Below are 21,597 nucleotides of genomic sequence, written 5' to 3' on the forward strand. Positions count from 1 at the left end.
AATGAAGGTGCTTTAAACATGCTTTTTGTTGTTCCTGTAATATGGTGAACCCGTATATATGCCAATAGACCTGTTTTATCTAAAGTGATACCTATATATTGATGTGTTGTTACCTATACAACCTTGCTTATCACTTTTTTTCATTTTGGAACCTAATGTCTCAGAACTATGACCTTTTGGTCCTTATCCTTAGTCCGATTTCTCTGAAACTGCAATGGTGGCTAAATCCATCAAATATATTGAAAGGAGTACTGTTGGATCATCCCTTTCCATAGACAATCACAACTCATGCGCAGAGACGTTTTAATGCATGGGCAAAGTGGGCTCTGGCCCAGGGCCCCAGCCTTCCAGGGGGCCCCCTGACAGAGTCAGCTCCGTTCTCCATAGTTTTGCCCTAATGACCTTGAATGTTTCTTAAACAGATTTTTTAAATACTGTCTTTACACTTATCTTTAGTCTATTTTTATGTACCTGATGTGTGAGTCTAGTATAGCTATTTTGCAGAGTGTGTTTATGTTTCATGCAATATACATTAAAAAGAGTTTATTTTACATCAAAACAAGGCCAAACATAAGAAATGGGAGGGCTTCACAGAGATTATTTGCAGTAATATTGGTGAGCTGCTGCTGTGTTACAATATTGAAAACACACATAACCATCCCTGAATATTAGATGTAAACACATTTAGGGCCTTATTTATGAGAAGTGATGCATCGCTGTGTGAAAACAGGGATGCGTCACTTCTTAGTGCGCCCCCCTTGCAACATGATGGATGCGTCATATTTACTGTATGACGCATAATGTTGCAAGGAGTTACAAATACGTCAGTATTTCTGACGTATTTTTAGGCGCAAAAGTGATGCATTGTTTGGGTGTGTCTGAAAATAGATGCAACACCAGCAATGTGTCCTTTTACATGGGGCAAGCCCCATGTGAAAGGGCCTGCATTAGTCTTACGCCTGCTGAGAGGCAGGTGTAAGATATTGATGCAATGACATCCTAGAAGTGGCGCACTGAGTTCTTCTAGATTTCAATGCGCCACTTCTACGAGGCTTTTTGCGGGGGAACACCCACCCTGCATACATTATACCTGGCGCAGGTAAAATGTGATGCTGGGGTTTACAAATTGACACATCTGCCTAGATGCATCACTTTGTAAATAGGGCGCAACATGGCACAATTTTTACACAGCCTGTGCGTCACAAAAAGTGACGTACAGGCAGCATAAAAGTGAAGCAAGGTCTTATAAAGAAGGCCCTTAGAATTTGGACGAGTGTTCCTTTGCACTGTCAGGGACCTAATGAAATTAAATGAAATAGTTTATTTAATAAAGTGCGCAGCTACTCAGACTAGAGTGTCCTGGAGCGTGACAGTGGGAGGAAAACGTGCGTAAAAGACCCATCAGTTATTAAAAAGCCAGGTTTTAAAGTTCTTCCTGAAAGACAGTAGGTCTGTGGTTAGTCTCAGACTCAGGGAGTCTATTCCACAAAGTCTATTCCACAATTTAGCATCTAGAAGGCTGAAGGACCTGCCTCCAGTGTGGGCACAGCATATTTTAGGCATGATGGCCAGGTTGGCATTGGAAGATCTTAGGGGTCTATATGTTGAGTAGCAATTAACACGCTTATTTAGGTAATACTGATATTTGTAGAGCGCGAACAGCTACCTCGCAAGGAGGTGTCCCGGTGCTAAATGAGCATTTCTTTAGGCAGAGCAAGAAGGGGGAGAGTGCTTAGCTTTTCTGGGTGAAGAGCCAAGTCTTTAGTTGCTTCTTGAAGCTAGATTCTGTCGTAGCAGATTGGATGGTGGCAGGCAGGGCGTTCCAGAGTATCGCCGTGCCAGCAGAAAAGGACCTGCCTCCAAGTCTAGCTTTCCTGGCGCGTGGGACGCGTAGCTGGAGCAGGGAGTTAGATCGCAGGCCCCTCTCCTGATGATATCGGGGGAGTCTGAGTTTTAGGTAATTGGGACAGGTCCCCTTTAGTGCTCTAAACGCCAAAGTTAGAGCTTTGAACTTTATTCTGCTAGCCACAGGGAGCCAGTGCAGTTCGCGCAGATGCGGAGAGACGTGCTGTCTGAAAGGGATGTGCTTTAACAGTCTCGCAGCCGCATTCTGCACGATCTGCAGGCGTTGCACCAAATATTTGGGTAGGCCAAGATAAAGGCAGTTCGCGTAGTCCAATCTGGATGTAACTGTTGCATGGTCTACCGTTTTGCGACAGTCTTCTGGCAAAAGAGAGAGGAACTTTCGGAGGTTCCTGAGTTTGTAGAGACACCCAGTTGTGACCTGCTGTATATGTGAAGAAAAGGAGAGACTCTCGTCCCATCTTACTCCCAAATTCTTCGCATTGGTGCTAGTTAGAGGGGGTGGGCCCATTTCAGGAGGCCACCACAGGTCCGAGGGGGGATGAGTGTGTTTGCCAAAGAAGACGACCTCCGTTTTGCCTGCATTCAGTTTTAGTTTGCTGGCATTCATCCAACTGGCAACATCTCGAAGACAGCCCCTCATTTTACTAAAAGCTGCCTCATACACATCAGAAAAGGGGAAGACTAATTGCGTATCATCTGCATACGAAATCGCCTTAACACCCCATTTTGCAATCAGGGTGAAAAGTGGGGCTAAATAAACATTAAAAAGTAAAGGGCTGAGTGCCGACCCCTGAGGGACGCCACACCAGAGGCGTTTAGGTTTTGAGGAGAAGGTGCCCAAAGCTACTTTCTGGGAACGATCTGTAAGATAGGAGTGTAGCCAACTCAGTGCCTTGTCTTCCAAACCTATGTCCTTCAGCCGTAGCAACAATCTACCATGATCCACTGTATCAGCCACTCCTAAGCCATGGAAAGCTTCAAAGAAGATGGTCATCGCTTTGAAGTCGATCTGCTCTTTTATGCGGAGCCATTGTAGAGACTTAAGAATAGGGGTCATACTAGATCTGGGTTTAGATCTCAGGAGGGCTTAGGCCGCTGCGTTTTGTACCACTTGTAGGATTTGGGAAGACCGAGGTACAAGCTGTTGACATAGTCAAGCTTTGATGTCACCAGAGCCTGCACCACGATCTTTCTGCTCTCAAGCAGTAACAGTGAACACAATTTTTTTGCATCTAGAGTATGCCAAAGCAAGCACCAGTTAGATTTTGGATTTGAAAGTGCATGGAGAGTGTCTTGTCTACGACAATACCTAAAGTTGTGAATTTCTCCTTTTCCGCGGGCGGGGGCGGCAGATCTTTTGGCCACTAAGAGCTCCAGTGAGGTGTTTCTGGATTACCAAAGAAAACAACTTCAGTTTTGTCAGCATTGCAGTTCAGCTGATTGATCTTAAGCCAGTTAAAAATCTTTGTGAGGCAAGACCTAATCATTGCCATGTCAAACTCGGTTCCTTTTTCACATGTAAAAATAAGCTGAGTGTCATCAGCACAGGAAATACTTTTGCCGCCCTCTTCCTCTACCAGAAATGCAAAGGGGGACAGATATATATTAAAAAGGGTAGGACTGAGACTGGACCCCTCTGGGACACCTACATTCATGGCCGGAACCGGAGATGAGAAAGGGGGAGCCAGATGTCCTGGGATCTATTTGCCAAGAAGGATGACATCCATGTTAAGGCGGTCCCCTCCAGGCCGATGTTAGCAAGTCTCTCCAGGAGCCTCTCATGTGGGACTGTATCGACGGCCACAGACAGATTGAGCAGTATCAGAACAGCCTTGCCTCCCTGGTCCAGCTTACCCGTGAGAAATTCAGTCACTTCCAGCAGAGTGGACTCCGTATTGTAGTTGGCCCTACAACCGGATAGGGACTCATGAAGGAGCTGCCCATCTACAATGTGTTTTTGGAGGGCCTTGTTTACACGCTTCTCTAATACTTTGGAGAGGGCTGTAAGAAGAGAGATTGGCCTGTAGTTGGCAGGCTCCATTGGTTTGGCGTTAGCCTTTTTTATCAGTGGAAGAATCTTAGCATTCTTCCATAATTTCAGTATGCTGCCTGAGGAGAGGGAAGCATTAAAGAGCTGGTTTACCGTGGGGTCTATGGTGGGAGCTAATAGGTTCTGGATATTCACTGGACATGGGTTAGTAGGAGAGCCACACTTAATGCTTTGGAGAAGGGTCAGTGACTCTGCAAGCTGAAACTCAGGGAAAGTTAGTAAATATGGAGGATCCAAGAGATGAAATTTGCTATTAGAACTAAGGTAGAAGGTCAGTTCTTCCTCTGAGATGTTAGTAAAGGCTTGTTGGATCACAGAGATCATTTTGTGGAAGAATTGAGCTATTTGCTTAGCCATTCTTCTGTGCATGCTCCTTCCTTTGTGCCGGCTTTCGGGCGGTAAAGGATTTAAATATGCTAAAGATTTCCTTACTCCTATTTGGGCATTTTCTATCTTGATTTTTGAGAGAAGTTTTTCTTGGCTGCCTTCACGAGAATGTAATTAGCTTTTAAGGTGTCTTTATACACCTTCCTGTCCTCAGGTAGATAGGATTTACGCGATTTCCGTTCCATTTTTCTACAATTTCTTTTGCTAGATCTGAGGGAATCGGTAAACCATGGAGTTGGTGGGGCCGACCTCTTTGAGGAGCGGGAAACAACCGGTACCACTGAATTAATTGAGAAGGCATCAGAGTCGGGACAGCCAGACAGCTCCGGTGAGGAATGACCAAGGGCATCTGCTAACATTGGGATGGATATTTTATGGAACGTTCTGTAATTAGGGACCCTCTGCCCTGCATTAGCCTGAGGGGCAGTGGTAGAGTTGGGAATTTTTAATTTTAATAGGAGGTGGTCAGACCAGGTAATGGGAAGAAGTAGGCTTACTGATATGTCAAAGTTGTGAAAGATTTGGTCTAGGGTATGGCCCTTCTCATGGGTGGCCGAAAAATAGATGGAAACATGTTGCAGGCCTGCAGCATCTCCATCAAGGAAATTGTTTGAGGGCATTTTCCATTGTCCATACGTATATTGAAATCTCTCAGAATGAGGCAGTTTTTGTATTTGAAGTCCAGGGAGGCGGTGGCTGTATTAAGCGAAGTAATAACATTTCCAATTGCACAGGGAGTTCTGTGAATCAGAAAACTAGCTAGGCTACGATGGGGGGATAAGGTACAGCGTAAGCCTAAGGACTCTGCATCTTCGATGTTTTCCATCAGGATGGGAGAGCAGTCTAGTTTTTTATTATAAATTATGGTGACACCACCCCCTCTTCCCACACGGTCGATCCCTCCTAAGGATTTTATAACCCATAGGGTTGGCTGAGGTGATAGTAAGGTTGGAGGCTTCAGACAGCCAGGTCTCAGAGAGAAATAAAAGATCAGGCTGTTCGTCTAAAAGTAGGTCATAAATGTGTGGTTCATGCTTTTGCATGGAGCGACAATTTAAAAGGGTGGCCTTTAAAAGGGTGGTTTCTCATTTGCGTGGTAGGTTCTTGAGTGTGAGTTTCCTGGGTTGGAGGAGAGACCAGTTGCACTTATTGCATTGAAAGTCTACCTCCAAGCTCAGATCAGCCACTGAACACTGACATAAGAAAAACTAAGAAGTTTTTCTCTATTGTAATATAGTGGAAGAAACTTACCGGAGGGAAACTGAGAAGCATGGACGGCGCCGGGCGCCTCAGGAATACTGACAGGTGCAGAGGGGCTTGCCTTTGGTGCGCCAGCGGCGCGCCCGCTGAGCACGTCCGTTTGCATCGGGAATATATAGGCTAATGCCAATGATGCAGATTGGATCGCTAACGCAGTTGAGGAAGTGGAAACTGCGTGGGTGGAAGTGAGGAGCCTGATTGTAGCCACAGCCATCCGCACAATCGGTGTATCAGCCTCAGCGGACCAGGACTGGAGGAGGTGAACCAGTTGCACTTATTGCATCGAAAGTCTACCTCCAAGCTCGGATCAGCTGCTGTACACTGACATAATGGTAGCTGCCTAAGGCTAAGCAGTTTTTCCCTATTGTAATATAGTGGAATAAACTCACCGGAGGGCAACTGGGCAATATGGCTGGTGCAGGACGCCTCCGGGCGCAGACGGGCTTCCCTTTGACAGGCCAGCAGCACGCCCCCTGGGTGCGTCCTTTTGCACCGGGAATATATAGGCTAATGCCTATTATGCAAACTGGATCGCTAACGCAGCTGAGGAAGCGGAAACTGTGTGGGCGGAAGTGAGTAGCCCCAGCCCTCCACACAATCGGTGTATCAGCCTCAGCGGACCAGGACTGGAAGAAAAGTAAGATGCGAATCGGAGCAGCTAAGGAGGTGTAGGCAAACAGAATAAAGTAAAGTGCAAGTGCGCATAGGTAGGAGAAATTGTTAAAAAGCACAGAGTAATTCAGCCGCACATATACAATTTAAAAAGTATTAAAAACCTAGTAGAAGGGAAGGAAACACTAAATCCTACCGCTGTCAGCTGCGTGTGTCAATTTACATCGGGAATATATAGGCTAATGTATATGATGCAAACTGGATCGCTAATGCAGCTGAGGAAGCAGAAACGGCGTGGGAAACAGGGGCTCAAATTGTACTATAAATTCAAAAATGTTCTGAACAGGGGCCCCCAAAATATGTTCGGCCCAGGGCCCCCAAAATCCTTAAGATGTCCCTGAATTTGTTTGAGGGCATTTTCCATTGTCCATACGTATATTGAAATCTCTCAGAATGAGGCAGTTTTTGTATTTGAAGTCCAGGGAGGCGGTGGCTGTATTAAGCGAAGTAATAACATTTCCAATTGCACAGGGAGTTCTGTGAATCAGAAAACTAGCTAGGCTACGATGGGGGGATAAGGTACAGCGTAAGCCTAAGGACTCTGCATCTTCGATGTTTTCCATCAGGATGGGAGAGCAGTCTAGTTTTTTATTATAAATTATGGTGACACCACCCCCTCTTCCCACACGGTCGATCCCTCCTAAGGATTTTATAACCCATAGGGTTGGCTGAGGTGATAGTAAGGTTGGAGGCTTCAGACAGCCAGGTCTCAGTGAGAAATAAAAGATCAGGCTGTTCGTCTAAAAGTAGGTCATAAATGTGTGGTTCATGCTTTTGCATGGAGCGACAATTTAAAAGGGTGGCCTTTAAAAGGGTGGTTTCTCATTTGCGTGGTAGGTTCTTGAGTGTGAGTTTCCTGGGTTGGAGGAGAGACCAGTTGCACTTATTGCATTGAAAGTCTACCTCCAAGCTCAGATCAGCCACTGAACACTGACATAATGGTAGCCGCCTAAGGCTAAGAAGTTTTTCTCTATTGTAATATAGTGGAAGAAACTTACCGGAGGGAAACTGAGAAGCATGGACGGCGCCGGGCGCCTCAGGAATACTGACAGGTGCAGAGGGGCTTGCCTTTGGTGCGCCAGCGGCGGGCCCGCTGAGCACGTGCGTTTGCATCGGGAATATATAGGCTAATGCCAATGATGCAGATTGGATCGCTAACGCAGTTGAGGAAGTGGAAACTGCGTGGGTGGAAGTGAGGAGCCTGATTGTAGCCATCCGCACAATCGGTGTATCAGCCTCAGCGGACCAGGACTGGAGGAGGTGAACCAGTTGCACTTATTGCATCGAAAGTCTACCTCCAAGCTCGGATCAGCTGCTGTACACTGACATAATGGTAGCTGCCTAAGGCTAAGCAGTTTTTCCCTATTGTAATATAGTGGAATAAACTCACCGGAGGGCAACTGGGCAATATGGCTGGCGCAGGACGCCTCCGGGCGCAGACGGGCTTCCCTTTGACAGGCCAGCAGCACGCCCCCTGGGTGCGTCCTTTTGCACCGGGAATATATAGGCTAATGCCTATTATGCAAACTGGATCGCTAACGCAGCTGAGGAAGCGGAAACTGTGTGGGCGGAAGTGAGTAGCCCCAGCCCTCCACACAATCGGTGTATCAGCCTCAGCGGACCAGGACTGGAAGAAAAGTAAGATGCGAATCGGAGCAGCTAAGGAGGTGTAGGCAAACAGAATAAAGTAAAGTGCAAGTGCGCATAGGTAGGAGAAATTGTTAAAAAGCACAGAGTAATTCAGCCGCACATATACAATTTAAAAAGTATTAAAAACCTAGTAGAAGGGAAGGAAACACTAAATCCTACCGCTGTCAGCTGCGTGTGTCAATTTACATCGGGAATATATAGGCTAATGTATATGATGCAAACTGGATCGCTAATGCAGCTGAGGAAGCAGAAACGGCGTGGGAAACAGGGGCTCAAATTGTACTATAAATTCAAAAATGTTCTGAACAGGGGCCCCCAAAATATGTTTGGCCCAGGGCCCCCAAAATCCTTAAGATGTCCCTGCTCATGCGCTTGCTCTTGGTTGGGAAGCAATACTGCAGGATTAATTGTCCCAGGGTCTTTGGACCTCAGCTGAGTCCATGACATCTTCTAACTGGAAAGAGTTTTCAGCTGCCAACAAAGCCCTACTGAGTTTTTCCCCCTTGGATCAGGGGCACAATAGTCCAGATCAGAACAGACGATCAGTTCACGATGGCCCATGTGAACTGTTTTGGGAGTACCAGTGTTCCTTCACCAGCATTTCTGGCAGAACAGATCGGTATTTAGGCAAAGAACAATCCTTTGTCTCTGACTGCAATTTTTCTGTTGGGGAGGGAGAATGGGTGTGCAGATCAGCTGAGTTGGTTATTACCCTCTTCAATATTGATTTCTCTCTGCCCCAAGATATTTAATGAGATTATGATTCTGTTTAGTGCCCTATGGCATGACCTGTTTGCTTCTCCCCAGGATGCTCGTCTTCCCAGCTTTTGCTTCCTTCTGCCAAACCAGCAAGTATGAGGGGTGGGCACAATGAGCCTCAGGAGACCCAAAGGCTTCTCTTCACCTTTCTGCCTTTTTCTCTGATCAGCAAGCTTCTGCGGCTGGTGGTTCACTTTGGGACTTGCCCACCCTGATTCCACTTATTGCATCATCTATCGATTCTTCCTACCTGGTTATTTCCAATTGTACATTCTCCTCTCAGATTATCTCTTTTTCCAATGAATTCTCTCATCTGTCTCTCCATAGGAGTCGAGATTGAGAGGAGGAGATTGGAGGAATTAGTCTGTTCCTCAGAAATTGCTCTTTCGATCCAGGACTCCAGAAAAGAAAGTATTCTTTAACAAAAGATGTTGTCCTAAGGGGTATCTAACTGTTTTTTGGTAGGGGGTAAGAAATTAGAATTTCTCAGGGATAGTTTTCTGTTGGGGTTGTCTGTCTCCTCATTATGTAGCCATTGGATAGCAATTAAGTACATCAGAAGTCCTTATGTTTCCAACTTCAACCCTTTGGCTTTTTGTTTGTAGAGGAGTTTTCATTTAAGGAGACTAAATATCCATTTTCTGGTCCCTCCTTGGAATTTGCCTCTTGTTCTGAGGAGCCTACAGTCTCCTCTGTTTGAACTGTAGTTTACTGATTCTCTTAAATTTGAAACTCTTCAGCTCATTTTCCTGGCAGCCATTACATCTGTCAGCAGATTAGGAGAAATTGGATATTTGATTTGTCACATTACATTTTTAAGGTTGTTTCATGGCAAGGTGATGTTATACTCAGATCCTTAATTTTTCCCAAGGCACCTTCTGCCTTTCATTTGTCCCATAATTTGGTGCTACCATCCGTTTTCCATGTACCTCTACAGAGCAAGAGAGTGTTTATCATACTATAGGGCTTTATGGAGCCATTCCTTTCTATATTGAAAGTACTTCCTCTTTTAGAAAGGTGAACTTTGTTACTTATGGCTTATCTGACAAGTGACACTGCCCTACTACTTCGACTTTAAATCGATGGATACAGATGGTGATTTTTCTAGACTATCAGAATTCCAAAGTCAAACTTCCTCCCAACATAGAAGGATGCTCTACTAGAAGTATGTCCTCCTCGTGGGCAGCTTTCAGGTCGCCTTTTAAAAAAGATATTTCTGCTGCTACAGTTTGGACTTACCTTCACAACCTTATTACTCACTTCTGATAGAGACTGTGGAGGTGTTTTCTTTGGAATTTGGGACAGCTGTGTTGTCTTTGTTCATTAAAAGTTTTGAATGTGTTAATGTAATACGTCACTTTGGTGTTGCATTACTTCTAGTGGCATGGTGCCATTTCTATTTTTGTAGCTTTGGGATACAATCACTGAAATGGACTGGGATGAGGAAGACGGATGAGGTAGGTAATGACTCGGCTTCTTACCAGTAATCTTGATTACCCTGAGTCATGGTCTTCTTTACCTGAATCTTTGGTTCCCTCCCTTCCTCCCTGGGAAAAAGAGGGAAAAACGTTGTGATATATATTATTGCTTGGCATGTCAGGAAGTTATGTCATTTTAGCCTCACCTTTATAGGTAATAGATTATCCACTTTCTCTGGAGCCACATTGCTTGAGGCAAAGTTTGTTTATTTGTGTTATGAGTGAATTTAGTGGGTGAGACATGAAGTGCTCATTGGTAAGAACCAGTTTGAGGAAGACTATGACTAGGAATAATGAGGATTACTGGTAAGTACATACACAGATAAACATACTCCAACCTAGCAAAGTAAGTGTAGTAAACTCACAGGAAATAGGATATTGAATTATAGTTGATTTAATTCAAACAGCACTACACCGCTCATCATCTGCTAGTCACATATGTCCCAGTCAGTTTGCTCAGTGTTGAAACATAACATTCCACACTGACAAGGATGCGATGACATCATATATACAGTGGCACCAGACTACAAGAGTCTAGTTAAAGGTACAACCCATGACTTAGAATATAACATACCTCCCTTTCTTCAAAATAAAAAATAAAAAAAACGTGCAAAGCACCAGAATACAATGCAAGAAAATAAATATAACCTTACATAAACAGCAAACATATTTCAAGAAAATTAACCATACCACTGCATCAAAATTAACACCACGATAAGACTATACTTGAGAAAATATAATTACAATAAAGTTATAAAAGCACTTAATCACGATACCTACGAGGCAAAATAGATTTTCTAGTGCTTTTTCTATTCTGCGGAAATTATGAATTCGTATTTTCTGGAAGAGATGAATTCAAATTATCATCCTGTCTACTGAGATTATCGCTAGGTGATCTTGTTCTTATTTTAACGACTTTAGAAACATTCCACCAACATCCACCATCTACTTGAACAGTATTGTTACCAATTCTTCTAACCTTGGTAGGTTCACTAAATTTACACTTCCCCTTCTTGGTGTATACAGGACTCTTGATTTTTACAAAATCACCCACACACAGTGAGACAATCTTAACACCTCTTTTTTGTTGAATCATATTTTCTCTTTTTCTTGTGAGACCTCTGAATTAGTTTTAATTGTTTCCAAAAGTGATTCAACATTTACTAAAGAGTCAAACCACTTGCACATTCATCCAGGTCGATAACTGGTATTAGCTTTTCTTCCTCTTAACACTTCATAAGGCGAAACCTTAGTAGACGAATGTGGTGTAGTTCTGTAGAACCAAAGCATGCTCTTGAGAGATCCAAACACATCATGCCCGCCTTTTAAAGCCCAGCTGACACAATCACCGATAACCCTGTTCATCTTTTTCCACAAGGCCATTGGTCTTAAGAGAAGATTGAAAATCAACACTTAGAAACTGAGTTCCATTGTCTGAAACAATATATTCTGGAAATCCTTCCCTCAAAAATACTTCAACAAAAACGTGCAAATCAATAGAATACAATTCAAGAAAATTACTATAACCTTACATAAACAGCAAACATATTTCAAGAAAATTAACCATAACACTGCATCAAAATTAACACCACGATAAGACTATACTTGAGAAAATATAATTACAACAAAGTTATAAAAGCACTTAATCACGATACATACGAGGCAAAATAGATTTTCTAGTGCTTTTTCTATTCTGCAGAAATGATGAATTGGCAACGAGGATGGACAATCCCATCCTCGTCGCCAAAATTTGGTAGTAAACTCATACGAAACAGTATATTGAATTATAGTTGAATTAATTCAAACAGCACTACACGGCTCATCATCTGCTAGTCACATCTGTCCCAGTCAGTTTGCTCAGTGTTGAAACATAACATTCCACACTGACCCAGATGCGATGACATCATAAATACAGTGGCACCAGACTACAGGAGTCTAGTTAAAGGTACAACCCATGACTTAGAATATAACATAAAGGAAGCCAAATGCCCCATTAACATATTACACAATGAAGGCAAACACTTGTAACCTTATGGCACACCATTGCTAAATCTCCTGCTCTTGGAAACAAAAGGTGGCATAGCAACGGCCTGAGTTCTGTCAGATATGAACAACTGTGCCAGAGAACCCAAGATTAATAAGAGTTTGCTGAAGGATTGAGAAGCAGTGATTGGTTTGTCTTTCAGTATTGTAGAAGCAAACACCTTCAATAGTACTAAAAATTAAACCAATTCAGCGCACAATTGACCAGCGAGGAACAGTGTTAAACTTTGTGATCCATTAAAACCAATAAAGAGGGCAGGAATCAGAAGTCAAGCACAGCAGAGCCCTGTACTTTGGAAGTCCGCCTTTAGTTACAGGAAGTACACATTTAAGCATCACGAGTAGGCCTGTGGAGCTGCAAAATTGGAGTTTTTTCATGAATATTTCCTTATCCATCCTCCTAATGCAGGTCTTTTGCCAAGTGCACTTGACAGATTCTTCCTAGTGCATCTTCTCTGGTTGAGGTTTCTTCCCCCCAGCTCACAGCTATACCCGCCTCCACGTAACTGCAAGCCACTAGAAGTCAGTTGTACTACTTCTTAAGTAGCCTAGCTTTCAGGCATGATCTTGCTTTTGATTTTTCTCCTTTCTGTGTCTCATGCTTTGGGATGTATGAGAGCTAAGAAATAGTGTCATCTTGAGGATTTATGCGGCCCTAGACCAAAAATATTTTTGGGGCCTATACTTTTGGTAGACTGGATTCCAGTGAGAGTTACTGTGTATACTTGAATTCTGCACCTCTCACAGTATTGGAGACTGCAGGTTTACAATCCCTCACTCACTGAGCCTCCACATATCACAGTAGGTTGCACCTGGCTGTTTTACAATCTGGGTCCCTTTTAAATTGAAATACTTGTCATGACTTTTCAAGATTGCTTTTTGTATCTCTTCCACATGCTATGAGTAACTTCTGTTTCTTCAGATCCATTGCCAGAGCCTTACACCTACTGCCCATCTTGCTTCTGTGCACTCACTGGAAGAAAACCTATTTATTCAGGACCTGATACACGAAAGTACAAATGCCGACCCCATTGTATGGATTGGTGCCAGTGATTGCCATAAGGTAAGTTAAGTCGGCAGAGCATGAAAGTGTGTGGTCAAAATACTTATGCTATGTTAACACGGAAGGGCCTCATTAACAAGGCCATTGCGATACCGGTGCGGCGCTTTTTCTGACTCACCAGCGGCGCCGTGTGCCTGCCCATATTTACAAGGCCACGTAAAGTCACCCTGCTTGACTTTTCATGGCCTTGTAAATATGGGCCTTACTCTGTGTGAAAAGGACTTTCCATGTGTGTTGCTGTTGCTATTCCCACGCAATATCCATGGAACCTGAAACATTCCCAGCTTTACAAAGTTTTGTAAAGCTGGAAATACATCAGAATCCTATGACTCCCTAGGGGAGGTGTAGAAGTGGCTTAACAAGGAGAAATATTTATTTGTTCTCCTAATCTTTTCCTCTTTCTATGCATGCTGCATTCTGCACCATGCATAGAAAAAGATAAATGCCATCAATTATTGTTTTTGTGCAGGAGGGTGTGTTTTCCAGCACAAAAACAATCATCCTGAAATGTAGGCACCTTTACAACATGATGCAAGGGTGCCTGCACTGGTGCATGGCAGCCTATTGTGCAACAGTGCAGGTGAAAGCACAATGATGCGTTGTCTTGTCGCTAATACGACGCGTACCTGTGCTTTTAAAATGATGCAGCTCGGTGCAGCAAGATAGCTTGCAGCATTGTTTTAATAAAGGAGGCCTGAAATATTTGCTAACCTGAAAAGTGGCTTTTAAAAATACACTGATAATACATAGTTTATGTTATTAGCTGTGAGCAAATGTGACACATACAGTACTTAATTTATTTTTATATTTCTTTTTATTAAACTGTTCGACAAGCAGGTGACATCATTATTTTCCAGTAACATTGTACACATTACAAAATTCTACACAGTTATTACATTAATTAGATCAAGGGGTCTCAAGCACATCAGCATCAATCTGTCGATCAGGCGGGAGACAAATATCGCCCCTGCTATCGTTCCATGCTTCCCACACCTTATTCCATTTCCCAGGGCATCCTCTGGCTATATAGACTTATTTCTCCTTGAACATGCACCAGTCTAGATCTTCCTTCCACCTCCCTACTTGCCGTGGCTGACTCGCACCCCACTGTTGGACGATGTTTCATTTCGCTATCATAAATGCTATTGTTGCCCATTGCGTGGTGTAAGTGTTGAGATCTGTGGGTTCCCAGACATTTAGTAACCACCTCCGGGCATCCGGCTGCAAGTCAATCCCCAGTACCGCTCGCATTGTGTGATGGACATCCCTCCAATATGTTTGTATTTGTTGGCAGAGCCACAGTATGTGGATGAATGTTCCTATCTCCCCACACCCCCTTCTGCACTCTCCGCTTTCTAGATGACCCATTTGGACCATGCAGGGACCCGTAACACAAATCCTATGTAGTATTTTAAGTTGCACTAACCTCAGCCTGGCCTGGATTGCAACCACTCGTGGGGAAGAGACCGCCTCCTGCCAGTCTTCATCGTCTAGTTCTAGACCATCTTCATTCCATTTTCCTTTAAGGATCAACAACGGATATTCAATGTGGAGAGGTGTGGCTCACTGGTTAGAGGCGGCAGACCTGTAAGCAGAGAACGGCCTGGGACCAGGGTTCAATTCCCGACGCGGCAGGGTCGTGGACCAAGGGTCAACGGACTCGATAATTCTCGCCTCAGTGCCTACTCTAACCTGGGAACACACTCGGTAACTCTGGGCATTAAGCTTGCCTCATCTCTACAACGGCCCCCCACAGAAGCCAGGGAGGCATGGTTTCACCCTGGAGATACCCAGTAAGGGACCATCTCACAGGGAAAACCAGGACGGGTTCCCCAGCGGTCTACAGTGCCAGGACACTCGGTTAGAGTAACAGTGCGCTTTACAAATATCCCACATTTACAATGTTGTTGATTAATTTCCTATATATAATGGAAATGGTCTTCTCCAAGAGGTGCCCGTCCAACACCCTATCTTGCAGGGGGGAGGTCTCTGGAAGTATCTTATCGTTGGGGATATGAGTGAGTAGCACGTGACGAACCTGTAGGTAACGTTAATACTCAGTGTCCAACAAGCTGAACTATATTTAGAGAGACTCAAAAGTATGGACCGTACCCTCTCCCCAGACATCTTTGATTCGCGAGATCCCTCTGAGTTCCCACTTCTCAAAGCCTTTGGATTTCCAGAGGTTCCCCAGTCTCTCCGAGTTCCACAGTTGTGTGGCCAGTGTGAGTTTGTTTTCCCATTTCAGGTGCTTGTTGACTGCATGCCATAGCTGGATGGCGTGTGCCGTTGGGCCTGTCAGTGGGAATCCATGGGGCCTAGCATATAATGTTCTGGTATACTCTACCCTTAGGAGTTGCCACCTATCGATGGCAAATCCGGGATCAGTTGGGTGACCATAGATCCCGTGATTGATAGCCGCCAGCTGGGATGCCCAGTAGTATTTCTTTAAGTCAGGCAGACCAATACCCCCATCGTACCAGTTAAGAGTCAACTTAGAGAACGCTATACGGGGTCTGCCATCCCAGAGAAGCTGTCTCTGGAGACTCTCAATCACTCTGAAATAGGACGCAGGGACCGGATCCATTGTATTTTGGAGTGCGTACAAGAACCGGGGTAAGGCCATCATTTTGAAAAGGACTGCTCTACCCAGCATGGAAAGTGGAAGGGATTTCCAATGAATGACGTCGTTTTTAAATCTCTGCATGGGTGGGTCCAAATTACGGGCAGAGGGGAGTTTTGAACCTAGTGTTATGTAGATACCGAGGTATCTAAAACGTTCAGGTGCAATCTGGATTGGGCAATCACTCGGAATGGCAGGCGGGTCACCCCGAAGGATGTAAATTACCGATTTGGACTAGTTTACTGTGAAACCAGAGTATCTGCCGAACATTGCCAGCACGTCTAGAAGAAAGATCAATGATGCTCTCGGACTGGTGAGATAGAGCAGAATGTCATACGCGTATAGTGATATCTTGTCTTCCCACTCCAGTGACCACTGCAACCCACGTATGGATCGGTCCTGCCTGATTCATGCCGCAAGCAGCTCCAGTGTCAATGCGAAAAGGAGCGGAGCCAGGGGACAACCCTGTCGAGTGCCCCTGCTCAGCTGGATATCTGGGGATTTGCGATTTACCACCCGGGCCATCTGGACAGAGTATAGGAGGCGAATCCAGCCCGCAAATTCCGGACCGAAACCCAGTTTGCTCAGAACCGCAAATTAATAGTGCCATTCAACCATGTTGAACGCCATGGTGGCGTCCAGTGATACTAGGGTTGCCGGCTCCAGTATGATAGGAGTTTTAGAACAGTCCTGTGCACACATCTAATCAATGTTATACAGCATGTAATAGTATACAAGACATCAACAAAACACAATCTGGTTATGATTTCATCTGTTCTTTTAATGTGTGATCGCACATGCAAAGTATCCTGCCTATTTGGATGACTTTAGACCATTATCTTGATTCTCTTTGTGAGCCCCATGCTGTTTTTAGTGTATGGGAATATATGGTTAAACACTTGTGGTCTTTTCTCAGAGATTTCGGGTTTTTCTCTCTACCTACTCTGTGACTACGCATTAAAATCATAATTGGATGCTTTGCGATTTCTGACCCCCACGGGCAGTTTATATTCTTAGCACCAGCATTTATCGCATACTATTGGTATAGTGATGTATACAATTTTTACTTCTTGATGCAGAATTTCTCGTAATTTTTACCCATGTTCCCCTTCATATGTACCCCTATAGCAATAGATTAATTATTGCTTTCATGGCCAGTTTATCGTTATTCTTTTCCCCACATTCTTTTTCAGCTATTGGATTTTGCCTGATGATTATTATTTACTCTCCATTAATTTTGCTTTTGAACCCAACCGGGTTGGAATTATCACTGGTTCAGGGGTGAGTTAATAGTCCTTGTTCATCAACGTTTCATTGACATACGTAGGTCCGATGATCTTCTTCAGACCCCTGCCTTGGTATAATCATCTGTTGTTTGACTCTTGGTTTGACACATTTCCCTTTCTTCCCCGTTCCTACCTTTTGCTTTTGTATTTGTCTTTTTCTCCATAGATTACATATACAGTCTATTGAGGCCCGAGGTATGTGTCCACCGCGGGATAAGTACCTGGTTCTTCTTTTTCCTAAATCTCCACTCTTCTGGGATCTCTTTCGGTGGCACAATCTCTTACTGTCTTCCACACTAATGGTGTGTTCTTATAGATCACGGTATAATGTTTCAACAGCCAAACAACTTATGTTGTACCTTTGGCACCTTGTCCCACCACTTAAACTTCCAAATGTGATTCAAATGGATTTTGATATGCAGGCCTGCTTCTCTTTGCTGTCATAAAGCTGTTTTATCTTTGAAATACCCTTTTGGTTTCCACTGGTTTCGTGTGAAGTCACAGTTCTTTGATTTCCCAACTGTAATGTAATACAACATAGGGTGTACAAGTTCTGAGTAAGTTCTTTTGTATTGTTTCCAGCCCTGAAGAGTCTAAGATTATTTGTTTCAGACGAAACACGTGTCAGCTGGCTGTTCTCTGCACCAACACACATTAAAAGAACAGAGGAAATCATAAACAGATTGTGTTTTGTTGTTGTCACGTATACTATTACATGCGGTATAACATTGATTAGATCTGTGCACAGGACTGTTGTAAAACTCCTATCATACTGGAGCCGGCAACCCTAGTATCATTGGACGCCACCATGGCGTTTGACATGGTTGAATGGCACTATTTATTTGCGGTTCTGAGCAAACTGGGTTTCGGTCCGGAATTTGCTAGCTGGATTCGCCTCCTATACTCTGACCAGATGGCCCGGGTGGTAGTGAATAATCGCAAATCACCAGATTTCCAGCTGAGCAGGGGCACTAAACATGGCTGTCCCCTGGCTCCGCTCCTTTTCGCATTGGCACTGGAGCTGCTTGCGGCATGGATCACGCAGGACCGATCCATACGTGGGTTGCGGTGGTCACTGGAGTGGGAAGACAAGATATCACTATATGTGTATGACATTCTGCTCTATCTCACAAGTCCGAGAGCATCATTGATCTTTCTTCTAGACGTGATGGCAATGTCCGGCAAATACTCTGGTTTCACAGTAAACTGATCCAAATCGGTAATTTACGTCCTTCGGGATGACCCACCTGCTGTTCCGAGTCATTGCTCAATCCAGATTGCGCCCGAAGGTTTTAGATACCTCGGTATCTACATAACACTTGAAAATTGTTATATGTGGTTGGTTTACAATCACAAGCAAGGGGTTTATAGGGTCACCCCTTTCCTGTTAGGACCATTAGAATTTAGAACTGTGTCGGACTGACTACCAGAATTCTTGCAGAGCGCCACCAACTCCTCTATACTAAAACCCTAACTTCTCGTACTATGGTAGGAGTATTACCCAACACTCCATGCAGTCAACGCAGGTTGAGGGCTGTGTTGCGAAGAGGAATAAAGCCCGACTGATCTTGATGAATCAGGGTGGTAATGGCTTTAGCCAAACGTGTCACTATCAATTTGCAAGGACTTTGGGCTCCACATTTAGAAGCGATGTTGGCCTATATTATGCGCAGCTGGTTCTAGGTTTGCCTTCCTTATATCTGACCATTATGTTGGCTACTCGTTGGTCATATAGGAGCAATCACTTCTCCTTACTTTCAGCAAGCATAGAGCGGATGTAGGGGACAAGCTTATTAGATCTCAATTTATATAATTCAATGGGACAGTACTTAATTTTAGCTGGTGGTTGCAGGTGAGGCCCACAGTCACATATCTTTCCTTATCCAGCTTTTACCCATAGCCAGAGCAAGAAAAACAAGGATGGAGAGGAGGAGAAAGCCAGAAAAACTGTTACAAAGATAAAGGAGGGATGCAGAAGAATTTGAAAGAGTGCTATAAAAGAGCAGGGACTGTCCGGTGATGGCTGAAAGAGAAATCATGAGGCGGGATCAAGACTACACAACCTTGGTATTCAGCACCTCTTATATTTCTTAGCACCAGCTGTTGGCTTCTGAGTGAAACATGGGGACCCAACACTTATTCTTTTACAAATTATTAGGAAGTGATCAAATATCAAATACACATCTCTTTTTTTTTATTAAAAAAATCTTTTTATTGACCAGTTGCTCAGAACACATTGCTATACTTTGTCAATACAGGCCAAAACAGGGCATCGTGGTATCTTATACAACAGTACACATTATAAACGATGAACTTGTCCCTTCAATAGCCCATGGACCCACGCAGTACCCCCCGGAGGATTCATTAGCTTCTATACTTTTACCACACAATCCAGACCCTCTCCCTTTTTTTAGAGCATCCTCTACTCTCATCGACCACTTTTTCAGCATGCTGACACGAGTCTAGGTCCTGTATCCAAGCTCCCACCTTTGGAGGTTCTGCTGCACCCCATGCCCTCGCTATATTTCTCTTTGTCACAACAGACGTCAGTGCCAGGCACATTTATGTATGTTTGGGCCAGATGGCCTCCCCCATCAATATCAGCAGGTTCCATGTCACCTCCACAGGAACCTGCAGACCCACTACTGCTGCCATCACCAGGGATACCCCTTCCCAGTATCTCTGAATCTTGGGACAGGTCCAAAGGATGTAAAAAAAAGGTGCCCGTCTCCCCACAGGCCCTAACACATTGACTAGACTCACATGCGCCCAGTCTCTGCTGTAGTGTTTGGGCCATGTAGGGGACTGTGTAGAATCCTGAGTTGGACTAACCTGAATCTGGCACATATGGCAATTTCCTTAGCGTTCTGCATGGCCTCCACCCAGTTGCCTGCCCAGTCGTCATATTCCAATAGTCCCACACCTGTCTCGCACTCTTCCCTTCAGGGGCCTAGAGGAAACACTAGATTCTTGTTGATCTTGCGATATATAAGTGCTACAGCCTTGCCCACCATCGGGTCCATCAGTAATCTATCCTCGACTGAGAAAAAGTTAGGCAACTGCACTCTCTGCGTTACATGGCACCTCAGGGCATGCCTCTGCCAATTTATATTCTGAATGTTGGTTCTCAAATGTACACATTTCCCCATTTCACAAAACATCCATGAGCTTGTCAATTCCAATGAGGTTCCACCTATGGAAGCCCTCCAAACATCCCACTTCTGCCAACTGGTCACAATCCCACAATGAGGATTGGCATGTCAGTTTGGATTTCCACCCCAGCAGTTTAGTGGCTATCCGCCATACCTGAATGACCGTCATCGCATATGCCACCAGATGCCTCTTACATCCACCCTTATACAATGCAGCAGGATATCCCCCAGGTCCTAGTGCGTGACGGTCTACCCTGTAGGCTGGTTCCTTGTACAGTGCAAATACCCAATCGTTCACGTTCACAAGCTGAGCAGCCAGATAGTAACACCTGATGTCAGGCACCACCAGTCCCCCCTCATATACTGCCCTTTGCAGCTTTCGCAGAACAAGTCAGGGGCTTCCCCCCACCCACAACAGGGTGCGTATATCTGCATCAATTGTTCAAAATACTGCAGTCGGGATCTGATATGGAGTATTCTGGAGTACATATAGTGAATGTGGGAGGGCCATATTTTAAACAAGACAGCCTTTTCCATAAGTGAGACCGGTAGCTTCCGCCAGTTTGTCACATCTCTGCGTAATCTCTCCAGCTGCGGATTTAGATTCAGTTCTAGAAACCTCTCTGCCGACCTAGTAACCCAGATCCCTAAGACTAAGAGAGGCCTGCTGACGCCACACAAACTCACCTACTTTCCGAGTGGGACTTTCTGCTGTTTTTAACAGTTTTTACTGCACACAATTTTAAATCACACTTTTTGCCTGTTCCCCCAATGCTGTTTTTGTTTTTCCTCTACCTCTTGCCCTGGTCCACCATGGCTGTAGTGCCGCTTGAGCAGAGGGCAGAGGTCATGTTGTGAATTTTTATTTCCACCCTATCACATCCTAAGGCGGTCAGCGCTCCAGTTATCCCTCGTTCTCCTACTTAAGCACACACAAATGCAGATGTGCAGCAGACTAAGACAGGGCTGTTGACACCGCACAAACTCACCTTCGTTCCCGGGGGAACATTCTCGCTCCCCTACTTAAGCACTCGCAAATGCAGATGCGCCCAGCGGATTTTAGCTCATTGAATCTTTTTCTTCTTAACTCTGCTACCACCAACATTGCAGGCCACCTCCAAGACCCCATCTTCTCCATTCTCACCACCATTCTCGTTGACTTCTCACTTCAACTTCGTTGGACCGATCATTATTCATTACCATTTATTATCTAGGGCCCTCGCTTCCTTGCTATTTGGCCGGCACCGCAACTCATGAATAGATATTGGGCCAAACTAGATATGCCTAAGCTCAATATTCAACTCCTTA

At 44.5% G+C, this 21,597-nt stretch overlaps 1 protein-coding gene across 1 annotated transcript in view; it reads left to right on the forward strand.

Moving 5' to 3' along the window:
* LOC147724242 (lectin-like) overlaps nt 1-21,597 on the forward strand; it is a 1,164,867-nt gene that overhangs the window by 1,096,548 nt on the left and 46,722 nt on the right. Inside the window, exon 3 of the mRNA XM_086966979.1 lies at nt 13,088-13,228. Coding sequence (XP_086823105.1) covers nt 13,088-13,228 — 141 coding nt within the window. The remainder of the gene's footprint in view (nt 1-13,087; nt 13,229-21,597) is intronic.

Source organism: Lissotriton vulgaris, chromosome 4_1, assembly GCF_964263255.1.
Source record: "Lissotriton vulgaris chromosome 4_1, aLisVul1.2, whole genome shotgun sequence".
Lineage (NCBI taxonomy): Eukaryota > Metazoa > Chordata > Amphibia > Caudata > Salamandridae > Lissotriton > Lissotriton vulgaris.